At 49.5% G+C, this 17,860-nt stretch overlaps 1 protein-coding gene across 1 annotated transcript in view; it reads left to right on the forward strand.

Annotated features, from left to right (window-relative positions):
* The first annotated feature begins 315 nt into the window (after window positions 1-315).
* LOC119205091 (voltage-dependent R-type calcium channel subunit alpha-1E) overlaps window positions 316-17,860 on the forward strand; it is a 35,176-nt gene continuing 17,631 nt past the window's right edge. The window contains exons 1-6 of the mRNA XM_062557844.1: window positions 316-620; window positions 1,963-2,423; window positions 7,823-8,091; window positions 11,234-11,340; window positions 11,432-11,571; window positions 17,652-17,756. Coding sequence (XP_062413828.1) covers window positions 2,008-2,423; window positions 7,823-8,091; window positions 11,234-11,340; window positions 11,432-11,571; window positions 17,652-17,756 — 1,037 coding nt within the window. The 5' untranslated portion in view covers window positions 316-620; window positions 1,963-2,007. The remainder of the gene's footprint in view (window positions 621-1,962; window positions 2,424-7,822; window positions 8,092-11,233; window positions 11,341-11,431; window positions 11,572-17,651; window positions 17,757-17,860) is intronic.

Below are 17,860 nucleotides of genomic sequence, written 5' to 3' on the forward strand. Positions count from 1 at the left end.
GGCCCCCCCAAAAGGCCCGTGCCGGCCCTGCTGTTCCAGTCACTTTATACCTGTGACATCAGTGCAGCTCCTCTCTCGCTGCACCTGCTGTGCGTGCGTCAGGTACGGCGGCTTTAGTCCCCCATCTAGTGGTTAAAAAAAAACACACACACACACCCGACTCACTTCAACGCGCACTGTAACCAAAACGCGCACCTGTTGCATGAATCTCGTTTACCAACAACAAACAAATGAATGACTCCGCGCTGCGGGGGGGGGGGGGGGTTGGGGAGGGGGGGGGGGGGGGGCAGGTGAGCGGCTGGAATAAGCGGGTGACTGTTGGAGTGAAGTTCGCGGCGTGGAGTCGCTCCGCCGGTGATGGATGACGGTGATGTATCCGCGTGCCTCGCTCCTGTCCCCGCGCCTGTGTGTACGTGAAGCCGCGCTCCTCTGGCTGCCGGCCACGCCGCGGTATTTATAGACAAAAAAAAAAAAAAACACGAGCTGCGATCACCACTCAGGGGAAGAGGAAGAGGAAGAAGAAGAAGAAACGTCCCTCAAATCAACGTGTAAACGTGTAAACTTGGAGCGAGTGGGAGCGGCGGGATTCGGAGGATCCACCTGAACGATGAAGGAGCAAGGTAACGGAAAACCACGCACCTCGGATCCGTCGGTCGTTGCGTTACTTTTATATCGAAATGTTCCGCGGTGTCTCGCGCGCTGCGTTCAACCCCCCCCCCTCCTTCATTCTTCCCTTCACTTATTCATCAAATCAAACACTTCCAAAAGAATTACCAAAAAATAACAGCATCCTAATGAACAATACCTGTTAACGAGGGTGTGAGGGGGTGTGTGGGAGAGGAGGGGGAGAGGGGGGGGGGGCTGCCAGTTGCTTCAGTGCGCTAATTAGAGGCGATCAGGGAATCATTTGATTATTTATAACAACAGCTGTCACACAGCTGATGGTTGTGTCCGGGCGCCCCGCAGCGCTGCTCTCACCTCTCGCACCGCACCGCACCGCACCACTTTGCGTGCGCGTCCTTTTTAACGCAACGTGGCGGATCGACGCGGGAGAACCTGAATGCTTTTGCTCCCTGGAGACGTGCGCGTTGCCACCGAGCGATTTCATCACCTCTCACCTGGCGACTTGACCTGGCTGTGTTTTTGAACTTGTGCGTTCGGCCGGTGGGGAGGTGAGAGGGGGGGGGGGTCATGTCGGAGGAAGCCCCGCAGCGTGCGCGTGAGTCACCGCGCCTTCCGATTCAGCTCTGCGTCGGCTGAGTGGGGGGGAAAAAAAACTCGTTTCTTCTGTCTCTGACTGGCTCGCCTCAAACTTGCTGTTTTTCAGCCAGGCCATCTCATCTCCCTCATTCTTTCTCTGTCTCGGTTACACACGCGCACACACACACACACACACACACACACACACACACACAATGGCAGCGTCGTCTTATTCCATGGGTTCAATCTTCTGGAAACAACCAAGTTTAAGCAACAAAGTGGAGTGTCCAATGTGTCCTTCTCCAATACAATACTGTTGCTACTACTGCTGGGTTGAAGCTTTTGTTCCTTCTTGTCTTTTGCCTCCATGAACATTGGGCATTTCAGAGGGGCTCATTTAGAAGAAGACCAATAACATGATTGCATTGATTCGTTTTGAAGCTGTGACTTTATCTGGCTGTAAAATGTGAGACGATAAGTGAATTAAAAATCCTACTTTTGGTATCTGAGACAGGTACAGTAATGAAATGTATCCTCTGGGGACCATAAATCCACGCGGAAGCGGGCTGGACTCGTTCGATCCGGATCAATGTGGTAGACTCTGCGGTCGCTATAGAGCCAAGCTTCTATCGCTGCTAAAAATAGACAATGAGAGGGGGAGGGGGGGGGGGGCAGGCTGGATGTGAAATGTTTCATGTGTGTCACCAGTTCTCACTCATAAACGCTTCCTCCCGTCTCCCCCCCTTTTGTCTCGTCTTGCAGCATTATGGTGACGCCCCCGCCCCCCGCCCGCCGTCCTCTGCAGAGATGCTCACCAGTTCAGACCAGTCCCTCTCCCGCTCCCTCTCGCCGGGCCCCCTGTCCCCGTCCGGCTCCGGTCCAGCTGGACGGATGCACGCCCAGTCCTCCCTGTCCCTCCCCGAGCCCGAGCCCTGGAGGACGTCGGGCGCCAGCCCCCGGCACGGCCTGGCGCAGGCAGCCCGCTCCAGCTCCCTGCAGGTGCCCCACGCCCTCCCCGAGTGCCTGGGGCTGCCCCCTCGAGCCGCCAGCTTCGACGTGCCGTGCGCTCAGGACGACGCCTCGTCCGACCAGGGCTCGGGGTCGCTGAGCCCCCACGGCATGCAGCGGCGGCGCGGGGGCCTCGTGGAGCAGAAAGACATCATAATGGCGCACCAGGCTCACAAGATCCAGAGCACGCCGCAGGCCCGCAGGAAGGAGTGGGAGTAAGTATGAAAGAGATTCAGAGGCACAGGAGCCCTCTTAAATTGCATGTGTGGAGAGGATGCGTCTCCGTGGAGGAGGAGGAGGAGGAACGTGTCCGGGGTGAAAGGACAGCCATTGGAGGTCAAGGTCAGTCATTACAAACAAACAGAGGGAAGCCCCAAAACCTCGATTCTAAACGTCAAACGAGGTCCAAGACCGAGAGTGAACGGAAAGATCGCTCTGTTCCATCCGATTTGGTTTTTGTTATTAATTGCACCTGTGCTTCCTCTGCCATGACGCATCCAACTCTCGTGAAAGTGACCTGTGGACAGACATGTCAACCCTCCCAATTTTTCCGGGAGACTCCCGAATTTCAAAACCCCTCCCGAAAATCTCCTGTACCGACCTTTCTCCCAAATTTCTCCCGATTTCTACCCGGACAACAATATTGCTACACCATCCGTCACTGGTAATAATAATAATAATTACAGGTTACACCTTGAAGTCAAGCGCTGCAATTAGAACGGAAAAAGATGAGACTAACGTGGAGGGGCAATCTTGCATCTGCCACTCGTGTCTTAGCAAAGAGGTGTCATGGCTACAGGTGCCATCCGTGCGATGACACGCCCCCCTTTCCTGCAAATTGAATTTCACAGGTGCTGCTCATAGCTGCGCTTCTTCAAGGGCGGTGCTACAGGCTGCGAAGCACCTTCAAATACAACCATAAGTAGAGTAGTGTTGTTGTTATTGTACAAATTAGAGTCTAACCTCCTGAGGAGACCCCTTAAGGAATTGAATTTGTGAAAAAAATGAATTACATTTTTCTTTGCGTTTGTGTGATATATATATGATGATACCCCCCCCCCCCCCCCGATCCTTTTGAATATCTCCCTAATTCTGAGGTCTCAAGGTTGGCACGTATGCCACGCTTCAGCAGATCCAAAGCACCGGGCCACTTAGGACACCACTGCCTAATATTAAGCTACAATCGTTTATGACGTTTAAATGAACATTGGGTTAAATGGGTGATTCATGTTGGTCAGAGATGACGTCACGTTGTAGAAGGGCAGACGTTCCTCCTCTGCATCCACCTATGAGCACAGGTGGCGCCCTCTACAGGAAGGGCCCTGTCGCTCCGCCGCTGCGGGGTGAGGGTTCTCACACTTGTGACCATGACCTGTTAGACTCTGGTATATTCCGGGTGGGCACATCCTGATTGGCTGTCTGCGCCTATGCAACCTCTTCGCTGGGCGAATGCACGCTCGTGATTGGAGGAGATTATTTCCCCGAAGAGTCCACAAGAGGGCACCTTAAATGACTTTAACTTTGAAAAAAAAAACTCATTACCGCGCCTAATGTTAAAGTGTCAACTCAACTTAAATCACCTGCCTGAATAATTATTACATGAAAGGCAGAAAGCATTTTGTGTGTCCTTGTGTTCTTAAAAAATGCATCTCCTTCCTCACAAAACATCTGCAAAAACCAAATATTCAAAGAAAGCAGAAAGAAAACATTTGAAACCTGCATTGTTCAGTTGGCGCAGCGCTACATTTCCTACGTCTCTTCCAATTGGTGATGACTGTGAGTAATGTTCATCAAATCACGCATAGAAGACGTCCCGAGCCGCCCTCAAAACGTGGCTCCTTAGTGCCGCCAGTGGTTTGCATGTTCAAATCTTTTAAGTGTGTGCAACAAAACAACAACAACAAGTGTCTCTCTTCATCTGGCAATCACTAGTTTCAAACGTGTGAGGCTTCCTTTGTGTTCGCCAATTCTTCACCAAATCATTTCTCTCTGCTTTCACCAGTCCAATGGATGTTTCTTTTGTGTTTTAACGCCTTGCTGTCTGCTGTAATCAGATGCTGGATAGCGGTTTTAATGGCGGAGCTGAGGGTGCTCGCATGTGAACTTTCAAACTCAGGAGCCCCCATCGCTCTGATTATCTGCTTCCAACCACTCCACTCAAGAGTGGTACTCCATCAGTGTAGCCCCCCCAACCCCCCCCCCCCTCGCCAACCCGCCAACTAGCCCCCATCGTCCTTCCTACATCGTCTGATTTCTCTTTACCTCCATCACCCACTCAAACCCACTTCACTGTCATTCCCTCACCTGCTCTCCATCTTTATCTTACACTTTTGTGTCTGCCATTATGTCCCACATTATGTCTTATGTCCCACATTATGTCTTATGTCGGCCTTTCGTCCTTGATCCCTAACGTTGGCAAAGGCTCTTGTTTTTAACCTGCGCAGTGTCGAGTAGCTCCCGCCCCCATCAGAGCACAACACATTAAACATGGAGACCAAGAAAAGGACAGCTGAACATATATAACACACAACTCTGCATGTGTTGCGGTCATTTGTCCATTAGGGGATGCTAGGGAATCAAAGTAGAAGAGCAACAGGAAACCGTCCGACGATGCATTCAGAGCTCAGACGCTCAATTTGGACATTGTGGATTTGAACGATAACTGTCACTGCAATTTTAATTTTGTGAAAAATACAAGATCAATGAGTGATATCACATTTCTGCACGATATGACCTTTGAGGAAAGTTATTTTTTCTTACAAAAGAAACTTCCACTGTTGAACGTGCAACATATTCTGGTCCTCATTTAGGTGTTGATCTTCACGGTTGTAAGATTTATCCGTCGTAACATTAACGTTAATATGCTTCAAGGGAAACGGTGTCACGCCAATCAGCAATGAAAAAGTGGCGGTTATTGGTCGAATTAAACTGACACAACTCAGTATGAGAGGATGTCTGTTGCCAGGCAACAGCAAGAAAAATAAAATGCTAAAACCACTCCAGTCATTGCAGGATGAAAGGCTGTCTGCAATTACATAAAAGCTCTTCAGTGTTGTAGCACAAAGTATAAGCCCATTAACGTTTGAACCCGCGCTGCGTGTCACCCGCAGCCCCCCCCCAACCCCCCCCCCTCCTTCGCCTGTCTTCCTGCGAGCTATTTCTGAAGACGCGACGGTCCATAGAAACACAGCATGGAGGTAGCAAGGCACCGTTTTACCCCTTAAATCAGCTGAGCGCGGGCCCCCTTTTTTCCTCTCCACACACGTTTTCACCATTAAAACTTTGATGGGGGTCGGAGCCAAATGTGACGTGAGCTCCTCCGCTTTGATCCGCCGACGGTTCACGTGAGCTGTTTTTTTAGGACGCCTTTGAGTAGGCTGTGAGCACGAGAGGAGACAAAAGCCAGGACATCCTCCTAAAGCAGAGCGCGGCCGATCACGCATCTACACCTTGTAGTGGCGAGGACGTCAGTTTGCTTCCTGATTGTGCAATGGCCCTGCTGGAGGCAAGGCGTGTGTGTGTGTGTGTGTGTGTGTTTGTGTGTGTGTGTATAGGGAGAGGTCGCTCCATTGTGCAACATTGCTTTTGTTGGCACAAATGAAAAGAACGAACGGCGCAGGAATTCAAGAGAGCGATGTCGCTATGGAAACAACAGCAAAGAGAGAGCGAGAGACAGACACACACACACACACACACACACACACACACGCACACACACACAGAAATGTACTGTTTGCATAGATGGGGAAATATTTTCCGTTAGTTTACAAACAAGTGCATTATTTTTTGTAATGAATTCCATTTTTAGTTCAAAAGAAAGTGATTGTGGGATATGTTGCAGAATAGCAGATTGTAAACCAAGTGCTAATTGCCCCCCCCCCCGTTACATCCTACATGCTGCACTGAATAGGTCAGTGTGGCCTTTTGTTGCTTCCTGCTTTGCATGAAAGTGACACGCCCGCCTGCTTCATGCAGATTAGGACGAGATGGACTCATTCACATCATGTTAAATCGATTTGCTTTTCTCCCTCTTCTCCCCCAGATCTCGACTTGTTTGCCAAGCATATATTTGTCACTCTGTCTTGGCTCGCTTTTGCAACCCCCCCCCCCCCCCCTCCCCACCTCCCTCCCTCCCTCTGCCACCCCTCTCGCTGCCCGTCTGCACACTTTGATACCTGCACTGTGCTGCTGCTGTCGGCCAGCGGAAGGGGGGTCGCGTCACGTGTCAGGGGGCGATGGACCCGGGTTGATTTTTTTTTGTTGCGTTGGCTTGAAGTGGGCAAACAAGCTTGATTGGACAACACGGCGTCCGTGGGGGGGGGGGAGGGGGGGGGGGGGGCGGCGTGGTCATCTTCGGGGAGCGGTGGGGAAGGGAGGGGAGCAGCAGATGGAGCGAGAGAGCCTGGGTCGCCCAACGAGGTCTCACTTGTGGCACTGAGCACGAAAACGACCCCTTCAAAAAGGGAGCAGCCCTACGATCTATTTCATGCTCTATTTTTTACTCCAATATTAGCACAATGGCCTAGTTTGTAAATGTTTCTAATAGTGCAATTCTGTCTCCATTAATGAAAATATGACAATACTGCTGGGGAGGGGGGGGGGGGGGGGGGGGGGTGAGCGAGCCCCCTTTGCTATAAATCACCTTTAGGTAATTGTTTGTCTCAATCTGTGCATTGTCTGTAATATAATTTCACACTTTGCCACTGCACCCACTAACATATTTACATAATGCTTTTGATACCCACACAGCCTGCTGTGTATATGCTCTTTTTTTTCCCTCTCCTTTTTTTTAGACTGTTTTTTGTTCATCCTCAGCAAACTCTAATTGCTATGGTTACAAAATGTATGTCCCTCCTCTCCACCAGCCTTCATTCAGATAGATTTTGAAACCTCCATCATGAGATTTGACAGTGGGAGGGAGCCGCCGGTGCTGATGCGCTGCTTGGCTGCCTGTTCATTCTCCAGCAGGTGAAACGGCCGAAGGATCACCTGAGAATTACCTCGTGTGCAGTTTTTTTTCTTCTTCTTCCTTTGTCATTATAATTTAAAGAATCGGTTAAACGGGCTCCCTTTCACGCGAGTTCTTCCTTTTGTCAAGTTCACCGGGGTCGTAAAGATGCGTAAAAGTTGCGAAGACTTCCCTCGGATTTCTCTCCCCGATGAGCTCAGAGTAGTTTTGGATCACGCAGCCGCCACGTTGTCAGATCCCGAAGTAGTGTTGGTAGAAACTCGATAGGTAGTGACTCAGTGGACGTGGAGTTTACAGGCGCACATTAAAAGTTGCTCAGAGCTGGTTGTAACGCGCTGTTTAACCGATGGGAAAATCAGAGATGACCACATTTTGCAGCCTGTTCGCCTGATTCGTCTTTAAATAAATGGATTTTTCCCTGCTAGAATATTATCCGACTCAATGATATAATCCGGGTTTTTTTTTCTTGTGGAAATGGAGTGATAAGAATCTGCAACTTTTTGGGGAATATTGGCGCTCGAAAAGCGGTCACCGGATTTAAAGGTGGATCCTTCTTCTTTTATTTTCCCAAGTAGCTCCACTTCGCTCCACTTACCGAAAAAAAACCCCAAATCTAAGCCGGTGGTCTCCTCGTCTCTTTTGCAGAATGGCTCGCTTCGGAGACGAGTTCGCGCCCGGCGCGGTGGACTCCGGAGACGGGGACGCGGAGCGCGGCGGCGAGGAACAGGACGCGGCGGCGGTGGCCGCGGGGCTCACGGCTTCCATAAGGCAAGCCAAGGCTCAGCGGGCCCGGACCATGGCCATGTACAACCCCGTCCCCCACCGGCAGAACTGCCTCACCGTCAACAGGGCGCTCTTCATATTCGCGGAGGACAACATCATGAGGAGAGCCGCGAGGCGGATCATCGAGTGGCCATATCCTTCCGTGGGGGAAACGCGGCGCAGAGAAGGCGCGCGTTGTGAGTTCAGCACCGCGGACAGCGACGGTCATTAAAAGCCCGCAGCTCTTAATGACCGACAGAAGAAGAGTCCCTTGAGTGCGCGTCTCGTTGCTGTGTTTTTGCTTAACCACTTCACATGTTTGGTGCATTCTCATCTGCATTATGATTTTCAGCTGGTAGTTAAATCAGGAGATTAATTCATTCATTCTTCTTCTCTTTTAAGTCTGCCCGGAGACTCCCCCCCCCAGGTGTAATTTGCCCTCAGGGCCCCCGTGAAGACGCAAAAAAGTTAGCATGTGGTGATTGTTAGAAGCCGGCTCTGCTCGCTGTGGGGGTGGCGTGTGGGCAACAGCTCTGCTGCTCTGGTGCTCGTTGGAATATGAACTTGACCCGCGAGTGGGTGTCAGTTCAAATACGCCGCATCCACAGCGGCTTATCCCCCCCCTCAACTTCTGCAGCTGGAGCAAAGATCAGCTGTGTTGTTTTCTCAGCAGGTGCAGCCATTTCATTCAACATGAATGCTGGGTGCAGAAATGTAGGAACGTGGAGAGCCACCAACTACAGCCCAAGCATCAGAATCCATTTAGTCTCCTTGCCTTGTTCACTCAGATCTGTTTTTAATTCCCCGATAAATTGCGCGCAATGCTTTTACATTTTCAAACAGCATCACTCAGTTGCCATATCTACCCACTGCTCCTCCTGTCTTACACCCCCTTCAGTGCAGCATGCCAGTCTCCCGCTGTTACCTAACCGCGGGCTCTGTTTTTTGCGTGTGGGAGTGGGGCAAAGTGGTCAAGACTCGCTGGCCAGGCAGCCCGGTGATGTGACTGTCGGGTATCACAGAGGTAGAGGTATGTGGGAGAGAGCTGGCCAGTGGTACTGCGGTGGATCGTGGGCTGTGAAAGCAGCACATGTCAGAGTATTGGCCGGGTGAGATCCAGATATTGCTCACAGCGTCGCAACTTTAGAGACTGCAAGTGAAAAACTGATGCATTTGCATTCGCTGCGATGGTGTTTGTTCGATTTTATATATCCGTGCACAACTCGATGGGAGTGTTACAGTATGGTGTTTCTCACACGTTCTTTTGCCCGTTGTTGGAGGACGAATTGTTGGGTGAAAGGATTGTATCGATTCCTGCCAGAGAAAATGAACCGTCTATGTGCATCAACAGTCGATTAATCGCATCGAGCCGTACAGAATCTCCTGCTCCAGTGTGCTTCTGTTTGTTGTGTATTCTTCTATGCTTGATATCTGTGGGGTTTTTGGCCATTGATCAGACAATACGAGGTATCTTCAAGGCAGGTGTTGGAAAACTTGGGTGGATACTTCTTTATAGAAGGCATAGAAACATCTCAAAAGCAATCAATAGATTTAATGCATTCTGAAAAGAATTGACATCACTGCTGGCCAGGTATTTTACATTTATACACAAAGACCCATTACGGTTCAATTATTAATATGAACCATCTCCACTAAGAATTTAATTTTGATTAAGTAACTGCAGAAGTTAATAGTCATTATTTTGAATCATTGAAGTAATTTTTTTCTAAAAATAATACCAAACATTTAGAGCTTTAATCGTACTGATTTGCTGCATTTCTTAAAAAAAATAAAAATAGAAACAGCCACAAATTGAGATAAAAGTGCCAAGTAGAGCCTAGATACCCCCCCCCCTCCATTTCCTTCAGCTGAGATGGATACCTGTATGTGATTTTTCCCCAACCAGCGCGCTCTCTGCTGCAGGTAACTGACAGTAAAGGGCAGCTGGAGGGGGGCAAGATTTACTTTAAGTATTTCCCCCTCCAGCTATTGTCCTGTGGTCAATGGCGACGACGTGGATCCGTGAGTCAGTGTGGGTCCCGGGGGCCCCCCCATCGCAGCCCTCCTCTGTGAGTCACTGACCCCATTTCACTCAACACAGGGAAATTAATAACATCCGGGGGGGGGGGGGGGAACCTGAAAGTCACAAACATAGACGAGTGTTGGGGCAGAGTCACCAGGGGCGCATGCTGGTTCACACATGTGCACGTATACTGTATCCACAGGGCCCATGAACACACACTCACACACACACACACACACAGATGTTTCCGACGTGAGAAAAAAATTGGCCGAGTTACGCGCCATTCCTAAGAAAATTACCCAGGAGCACCTCGAAAATGGCATGAACTTCGAAGCTTCAAAACCTACAGAAAGCACAAATAGACGCCAATATGTGCTCTCACTTCCGATTACACCTGTGACAGGTGAGTCCGGAAACAGGTTTCCCGCAGAAAAACGAGGTGAGAGCCGTGTTCCCATTTAAAGTTCGTGCAGGGGATCCAGTTGTGAAGCATATGGATGATTTGAGGTCAGCCTGAAAGAAAGTATTCGAGCAAACATTTAATCGTCACATGAGACAGAGGAGCTGGAACTACATTGTGGTCAACATTTCTGCTTAAAAAAAATGACGTCATTAACACACTCCTGAAAAACCCGACTGTGTGCTTGTGCTGTGGTTGGACGCGCTGTTTGCTTCTGGTCCGCCAAAAGGCGACGTCGCGGCGGTTTGTGTGGCCTCGCGATGGAGTAAACCAGTCGGTTTCTCCACCAGTCGCGGAGGCTGTGACACACTGGAGTAAATGCGCCGTGTGACGCTGTAGTTTGTGTAGTTTGTGTAGTTTGAACCAGCCGTGTCGACGGCGCTCTCGTTCCCTCCCTAACCTGCCTCTTTCTCCTCTTAGTGAAGAACACTTTTAAAAGCACGTTGCCATGGATACTGCCGTCTCTCTAACAGATTGCCTCAAACACCAGAGAATATGAACCGTGCCATAATTCATCTGTCATGTAATCATCCAGCCATCTAGGTCTTTTTTTCCCCTCTTTTGCTCTAAACCACCCACAAATGCTCTTTCAAGTATTTTTGGAATTCAGAAAAAATATTGTATATCTGGATCAAGAATAACGCCACTGCTGTTTAAGGCTTGTTTAACTTACAATATGCATAATATGTTTAATGAGGGACAATATATGGCATCTATTTGCATCAGAATTAGTTTTTTTTGTACGCTTGTAGTTTCCTCTTTGTGTTGAAGTAAAAAAAAAAAAAAGCTTTCCTTAACTTTGTGGCCTTTACACCATTTGAGTACATGATCCTGGCCACCATCACCGCCAACTGTGTGGTCCTGGCCCTGGAGCAGCACCTCCCCGGAGAGGATAAGACCCCCATGGCCAAGAGACTGGTGAGGAAGAGAAGAAGTGCACGAGAACGTCGACTGTTAAAAAATGAGCTCCACACCGTGACGACATTGGTGCCGTCCGTTCCTTCCACAGGAGAAGACGGAGCCGTACTTCATCGGGATCTTCTGCTTCGAGGCGGCCATAAAGCTGCTGGCCCTCGGCTTCGTTTTCCACAAAGGCTCCTACCTGAGGAACGGCTGGAACGTCATGGACTTCATAGTCGTGCTGAGCGGGTGAGTGGCGTTGGATGTGAGAAATGTTTGTTGTAAACATGGTCAACATATTACCACCAAGTGACCACTTGCCAAGCAGCATACTGGCAAAGTCTGTTTTTTGGAAGCGGGAATCAAATTTCTCTCTGATCCACTTCTTTGAACATCGCCTGCACTCCGACGGCGAGCCAATCGAATCACAGCGAAGCAGCAGCATGCAGACTGTGGATTGGCTGTAAGGTTCTTGCAACGCTTTCATACTATTTTTCTTTTCTCCTTCTTCTGTCTGGAGGCTCCTTCCAGGGTTTACTACCTTTTGTCATTGCCCTTTTCATTGTACAGTAACACCACGTTTGCTTTTTTGGATTCTTTAGCCGAGGGAGGATGTGAGGTCTAATCCCTTGCTCTTCTAGTTCACGTTGGTTGTGGGAAAGACACTTAAAGCCGAGTTGCTGGAAGTCAGATGATGGGCAGGTCATCAGGGTGTCAATGGGTGAGCATGTAATATGAAAGCCCTTTGGTCTAGAGATTAGAAAGGCGCTACTCAAATCTATTTACCATTTAGCTTTAGCATTAGCATAAGCACAGGAAGCTACCGCTAGCCGTGCCCCCCCGGGTCTCCTTTTCGGTCACCATGACAACCTGGAACGTGACACCTGGTATTTTTATTTGTTCTGCAACGTTTGGTTTTTACTGATGCTTTTCTGCGGCATTAAACAAGACGTCATCAGAGCTGGAGCTAACAGTAGCGCTGACATTAGCAGTAAAGGAGTGTTTCACTGATGCACCGCCTGAATTGCCGCAGACGTTGTCGTCCACTAAGGAATATCCGCTCTTTGTATTGTTCTGAATTAGCTCTGAATAAAGGAGCTTTATATCACTACATTCCTTATTTTGAACTCTAGTCTAGAAAGCAACAGTTTCTTAGCTCTGACAAGTGAAAAAGGGTAAAACGTTCATGTCCTTTGAGGCAAAATGTGCCTTCTATGTCTTGAGCCACTAATGGAACCGATTATGAAGAAAGTACTGCAGCAGGTTGGTACATGTGGGATCAATAAACACTACAATAATCAATTTGTTAGAAAGAGCTTCCCAGCTTCATTCTAAACGACTTCTAGAATCTAGCAAGGAACCCATGAAAGGTAGCCTTTAAACATCAAAAGTCCATGTCATGCTATTGATCGATCAGTTGACGCTGCCTTTGTCGCTGTTGTTGGCACGCACGCTTGTGCTGCATTTTAAAGGCTTTTAATCCCCCCCCCCCCCCCCCACATGCTGCACCTCTCTCGTCTGACACGTGTTCAGCGGAGCATGGCCCCCCGTACGCGGGTCTCCGTTTGTTGATTTTATGTCGTTTAAATAGTCTCCATTTAGCGCATTCGGTATGTTTTAAACGGTATGTTTTAAACACCGGACGCATCCACAGAGAAACACAACGCAAGGAGCATGTGCGTTTCCATGGCAGGGCCGGGATGGGTGGGTGGATAAGTGGATTGGCCGACGTGTCTAAAAGCCCTCTCCGGTTCGCCCCCCCCCACCCCCTCCCTCGCCGGGGGACCTCTGAATTAAGCGCGAACGCGGGAGAACGGGCGGGAGGCAGAGAGAGCGGCCCGCTGCATTAATCGTGCATTAATCGAGTCAAACGCTTGCGACCAACTCCCCTGCAGGAAAGATCGCTTCTGGTGCGTTGCCCCCCCCCCCCCCACCTTCCTCTTCCTCAGCTTATCTCCGTCTTCCTCTGTCTTCTTACGTCGGCATTAAACAGCGGCCTCAGTGGGATGTTTGAAAGTCTCTCACCGGGCGTCGGTTTGCCCGTAAAAAAAACAAACCCAACGACCCGTTACTCACAACTCTCCAGCAGGTTGTGGTCGTAACACAGTTGACCGGCTCCTGTTGTGTGTTTTTTTTCACCATCGGTGTTGCTATGAATAGAGCTTCGGCGTAGGCTATCACTCGAAGGCCAGCGGTGCAAGTTGCGCAACAGTTTGGAGTTTCGGAGCCGTGAACCCAATTACAGTCCTCCGAAACACATCGGCGCGTCTTACGCAACAACCGTCGCTATTTTTGATGCACTTTTAGCAGATGTTTTGTTAGATGTTTTCCCATTGGAACGTACAGGAGAAAGAACAGGATGAACACAAGCCGACTTCATCCAAATGTCAGTCAAACAAAGTAAAAGAAGCTAAATTCATTTTTTGATGAATGAAGGAGGGAAGTAGCACTTTGTGATGAACCAACAGTGGAGTCACACGGCGTTTAAAATGGACTCGACTGTTGCTTAAGTTCTTGAAGGGTTCCGCCCACCGATCATCTCGGGCCGATTCCAGCCGCGGCTTGTAACCGTGGCGACCTGGTTTCCTGCCACCTGCTTGACACATTTTTCCGGTTCGAACATACGCTGATCTCCTCTCCGTACACACACACACACACACTCACTGGTGGCACAGTAGAAGTAAGTCAGACTTAAAAGAAAACACACATGTGTGGAAGAGGTCGGTTGGGGAATAAAATCGAGGCCACTGGGGCAGCGCTTTCGGCATTCACTCCGTTTCATATTAACGAATCTGCCGGGACGACGAGCTCAATTAAAATCCTTAATCTAAGTGACGAGTGTGTAGCAAAAAACGGAGAAGCCAGAACAATTCACCCACAAACCAATTTAATTCACGGAAACTTGGTCAACTGTGTCCTGAGGCACACAGGTCGCCGCGCGCGCTTTGATTAGCAAAGAAACGTCTCCCAAATGACTCGTGAGCGTCTCACTCCATTCATAAAGGCCCCCAGGTACCGGTCGTTGCCAGTGGACCTGCTGTCCCCCCCCCCCCCCCCCCCCCCCACCCCCGGGTACCGTTTTCGATCAGTTCCAACAACTTAATTACCGGGTGACATCGGCCATCTTTCCCAGCACGCCGTTACGGAGCAGAGGGTCACGGCTCTTCTAGCCAGGTGAATAACACACAGGAGGCGTCTCATGTGTGTTTGCATGTATTGCTGGATTCACCCGTCTGGGGCGGGGGTGGGGGGGGCTGTGTGTGCGTGTCTTGAGTTAGTTTCCCATCAAGTGCACAGCGGGACGTGGAAGCAAAGTTGGCAGCGGGGGGATCGTTTTTCTCGCCGGACCGACTTCCTGTCCGCGTGGCGTGTGTTTTGTGGTGATGTCATCAACACGCCTGTATGTATTCAGGAGTAGAAACATAATTGCCGTCTTTAAAGAGAATTATGACACAAATGTGAAAAAATCCTTTAAAACCAGTGACCCGTCTCCGAGGCACCAGCTGCTTGCACATTAAGCATTTTAGCTTTACGCAACGTTGCAAGAAAAATAACAGATTAATTAAGTAACTAAAACCATGTGCACGTCTTAATGTTGCTGTTTGATAAGTTCTGTAACCTAGAAACCAGGAGTCAAATTGCAAATGGAATTGCTCAACAGAGCAGTCGTTTTTTGTTTTTAGTTTCCGATTTAATTCAAAAGCCGCTAATTGGTTCGCCGCGTCGCGTTGACGCCACTCGCAGAGCTGTGCCCGAAGAAAAAAAAAACAGCGAGCAACGTGATGCCGCTGTGGCGCCGTGGTTCCTGGCGGTGCTCTGCGTGTAGGTGGAGAGGTTTGTGTGTGTGGGAGACGCTGCATTTTGTGCATGTAATGAATTCAGCCTCTCCAGAGCCGGGTTTGGTGTAATGCGGCGCAACAGGAAAGGATCAGCCTCTCAGCACAAACATCAACTCCAGGCTGGATTGCTACCGAGTTGAATCTCTAGTGGGGGGAGGGGGGGGGGGGTGTTGTATTCTCTTCTCACTCCACCCAAGCCCTGGTCAAATTATACTTCTCTTTCTTTTATTACATATTATCTTTCACAGCTGTGTTTTCACACCTGCAAACCGGGATATTTTTTTTTCATGTGAAATACGCCGCAGGCACGTTGAAGGATGCAGAAGGCAGGAAAAATGTGGTTGCATCAAACGATATCAAAATGACTCCAGATCCAAACAGATCGTTTTTTGTAAGGTGACCTTCTTTCAGAGGAGCCCAGAGGTCCGGCCTTTTCATAACGCGCAAGAAGGTCACCAATGCATCCTGGATCTCTCTCTCTCTCTCTCTCTCTCTCTGCCGCTAACTGGGGGGGCCACCAAGGAAAAGGAACCACAGCAGAGGGACCGGAGGAATGCGTCTCCTGCTTGTGTTCAAACCAATCTTCTGGCAAAATTAATCAGGCTTGCGGAGCACAGGCGGGGAATTCATAACCCGGATTGGAGCTCGACTCGGTCCTCAGTACGGCGGCAGCAAAGCAGGAAGTCAGGAAGTTTTTTTACCCCAAACCACAACTCGGGTATTTTCAAAGATGTAAGATGCAAGTAGGGACTAAACAGTAGAAATACATGAAGGAAAATGTTGGTTTGCATGTTTTCAGGTTGTTTCAAGTGAATTTAGTTTCTGCAGGAAAAAACTAATTCTCAACTAAACAAAAGAAGATGGCATCGATGTGTGTGTGTGCGTGTGTGTGCGTGTGTGTGTGTGTGTGCGTGTGCGTGTCTGTGTCTAGGGATGATTCACAAGACCAACAGAGAGAATATTTGCTTTAATTTAGACAAAGCCTCCACTGAATTGTTGTGCTCAAAGTGCAGCCTTGAAGGAGCCGCGGCCTGCCGCGCGCTCTTTGCCGTGTTGGATTGGACGGCTATTTCCACAGACTCCCACTCACTGTGTCATCCCTTCCAGGGTCTGATACACTCACTCACTCACTCACTCACTCACATTCAGGCACATTTAAAAACCCGCTTACTCCTGATAACCACACTGAAGTTAAAGGGATTGTTTGGCATCCTCATCAGTGGCGTAAAATAACAGAAAGGCAAATGGAAAGGGTTCGTTTGTGTCCGCGGTTTGTCGCGTTGATCCGTTCATTTCACGCGTGTATGTGCGCGCGAATAAATATGCAAAATATTTGAAATGAATCCGTTCAGCCGACACGAGGCAAGGTAGTGTGGTTTCAAAGGCTGTCGTGTACAGGAAACTGCATGTATGTGCATTATGAACATAAATATTCGCCTTCTGATGCCGTTGGTCATCACCACCTCGGACCTCGGGGTGGGGGGGGGGGGCCTCTGGTGCAGAACAGATCTCCAGCCGCAGGTCATCAGTGGTCGCAGCGTAGCGACGTAGCGTTTCAGCTCCATCCTTGGCAGTGTCAAACGGGGGCCTCGCTTCATTCACTCGCTCATTCGGCCTCTCTCCCTCCCACTGCCTTTCAGGAGAGATTCTGCGTGGGCTTACTCTTGAGTTCCTGCCATGTGCTTTCCACCCCCCTGCTCTCACACACACACACACGCACACACACACACACACACGCACCATCCCCCTCACTCCCTAACATTGCTCAACGATTTTATGAGTTAATAGATTTTCTATCTGCGGCTGTTTCAAAATCTGGAAGCAATTAAGATTTCTAGGATCATTTTTTACAACCTGGTTAAAACACCACGCAGCGGGGTTTGTTATTTATTGGGGCGTTTTGGGGCGTTTTGGGGCGGTTGTCGGTGGCTTCGGATTGATGGAGGATGTCGTGTTTGCAGGCTTCCGGCGGCTCTGTTGCAATGATTTGTTTGGAACGTTTTTTTTTTTTCTTACTTGCTTACAGGAGGCATTCACATGGGATCGTGCCCGTTGTTTGCCCCTGTTGCTGTTCTTTCCATTGTTTGTGTGTAGGTGGAGGGACGTCAATGTGCGCGTGGGTGGATGTGAGTAGACGTGCCTGCCAGGTGTAGCTGTGCATTCTTTGTCTCTCGCCACACACGTCTGGCACTGAGCAGATCTACTGTGCAGGCAGACGTCAAATCCCTTTATTAATTCACCTTTTCTTCCTTTGAAATCACTCGCCTTCGAGCTGCATCCACTTGTTTCCTTTTGCCTGTTTCTGTCGTTTCTAACATACAAACCACATTCATTTCAAGAAAGGAAGGAGGCACCAGGGAAAGATACTAAAGGACGTCCCTGTCCGTTTTTTCATTTAGAGTCTTACCCGATGATAAAAGAGAGAAAACAACGCACTGTTGACCCGATGTGTGTGTGCGTCTGTCTCTGTGTGTGTGTGTGTGTGTGTAGGATTCTGGCCACAGCTGGCGCCCACATGAACATCCCGGTCGACCTTCGGACCCTGAGGGCCTGTGCGAGTGCTGCGACCTCTCAAGCTCGTCTCCGGCATCCCAAGTGAGTGAGTCGCTCGCTGACCTCTGACCTCCGGCTCTGGCTGCGAGGATGCAAACCAACGAATGCTTATTCTTTAGATGGCGGTGTGATATTCACACTGCACT

The sequence above is a fragment of the Pungitius pungitius genome, chromosome 15 (genome assembly GCF_949316345.1).
Source record: "Pungitius pungitius chromosome 15, fPunPun2.1, whole genome shotgun sequence".
In the NCBI taxonomy this organism is placed as follows: Eukaryota; Metazoa; Chordata; class Actinopteri; order Perciformes; family Gasterosteidae; genus Pungitius; species Pungitius pungitius.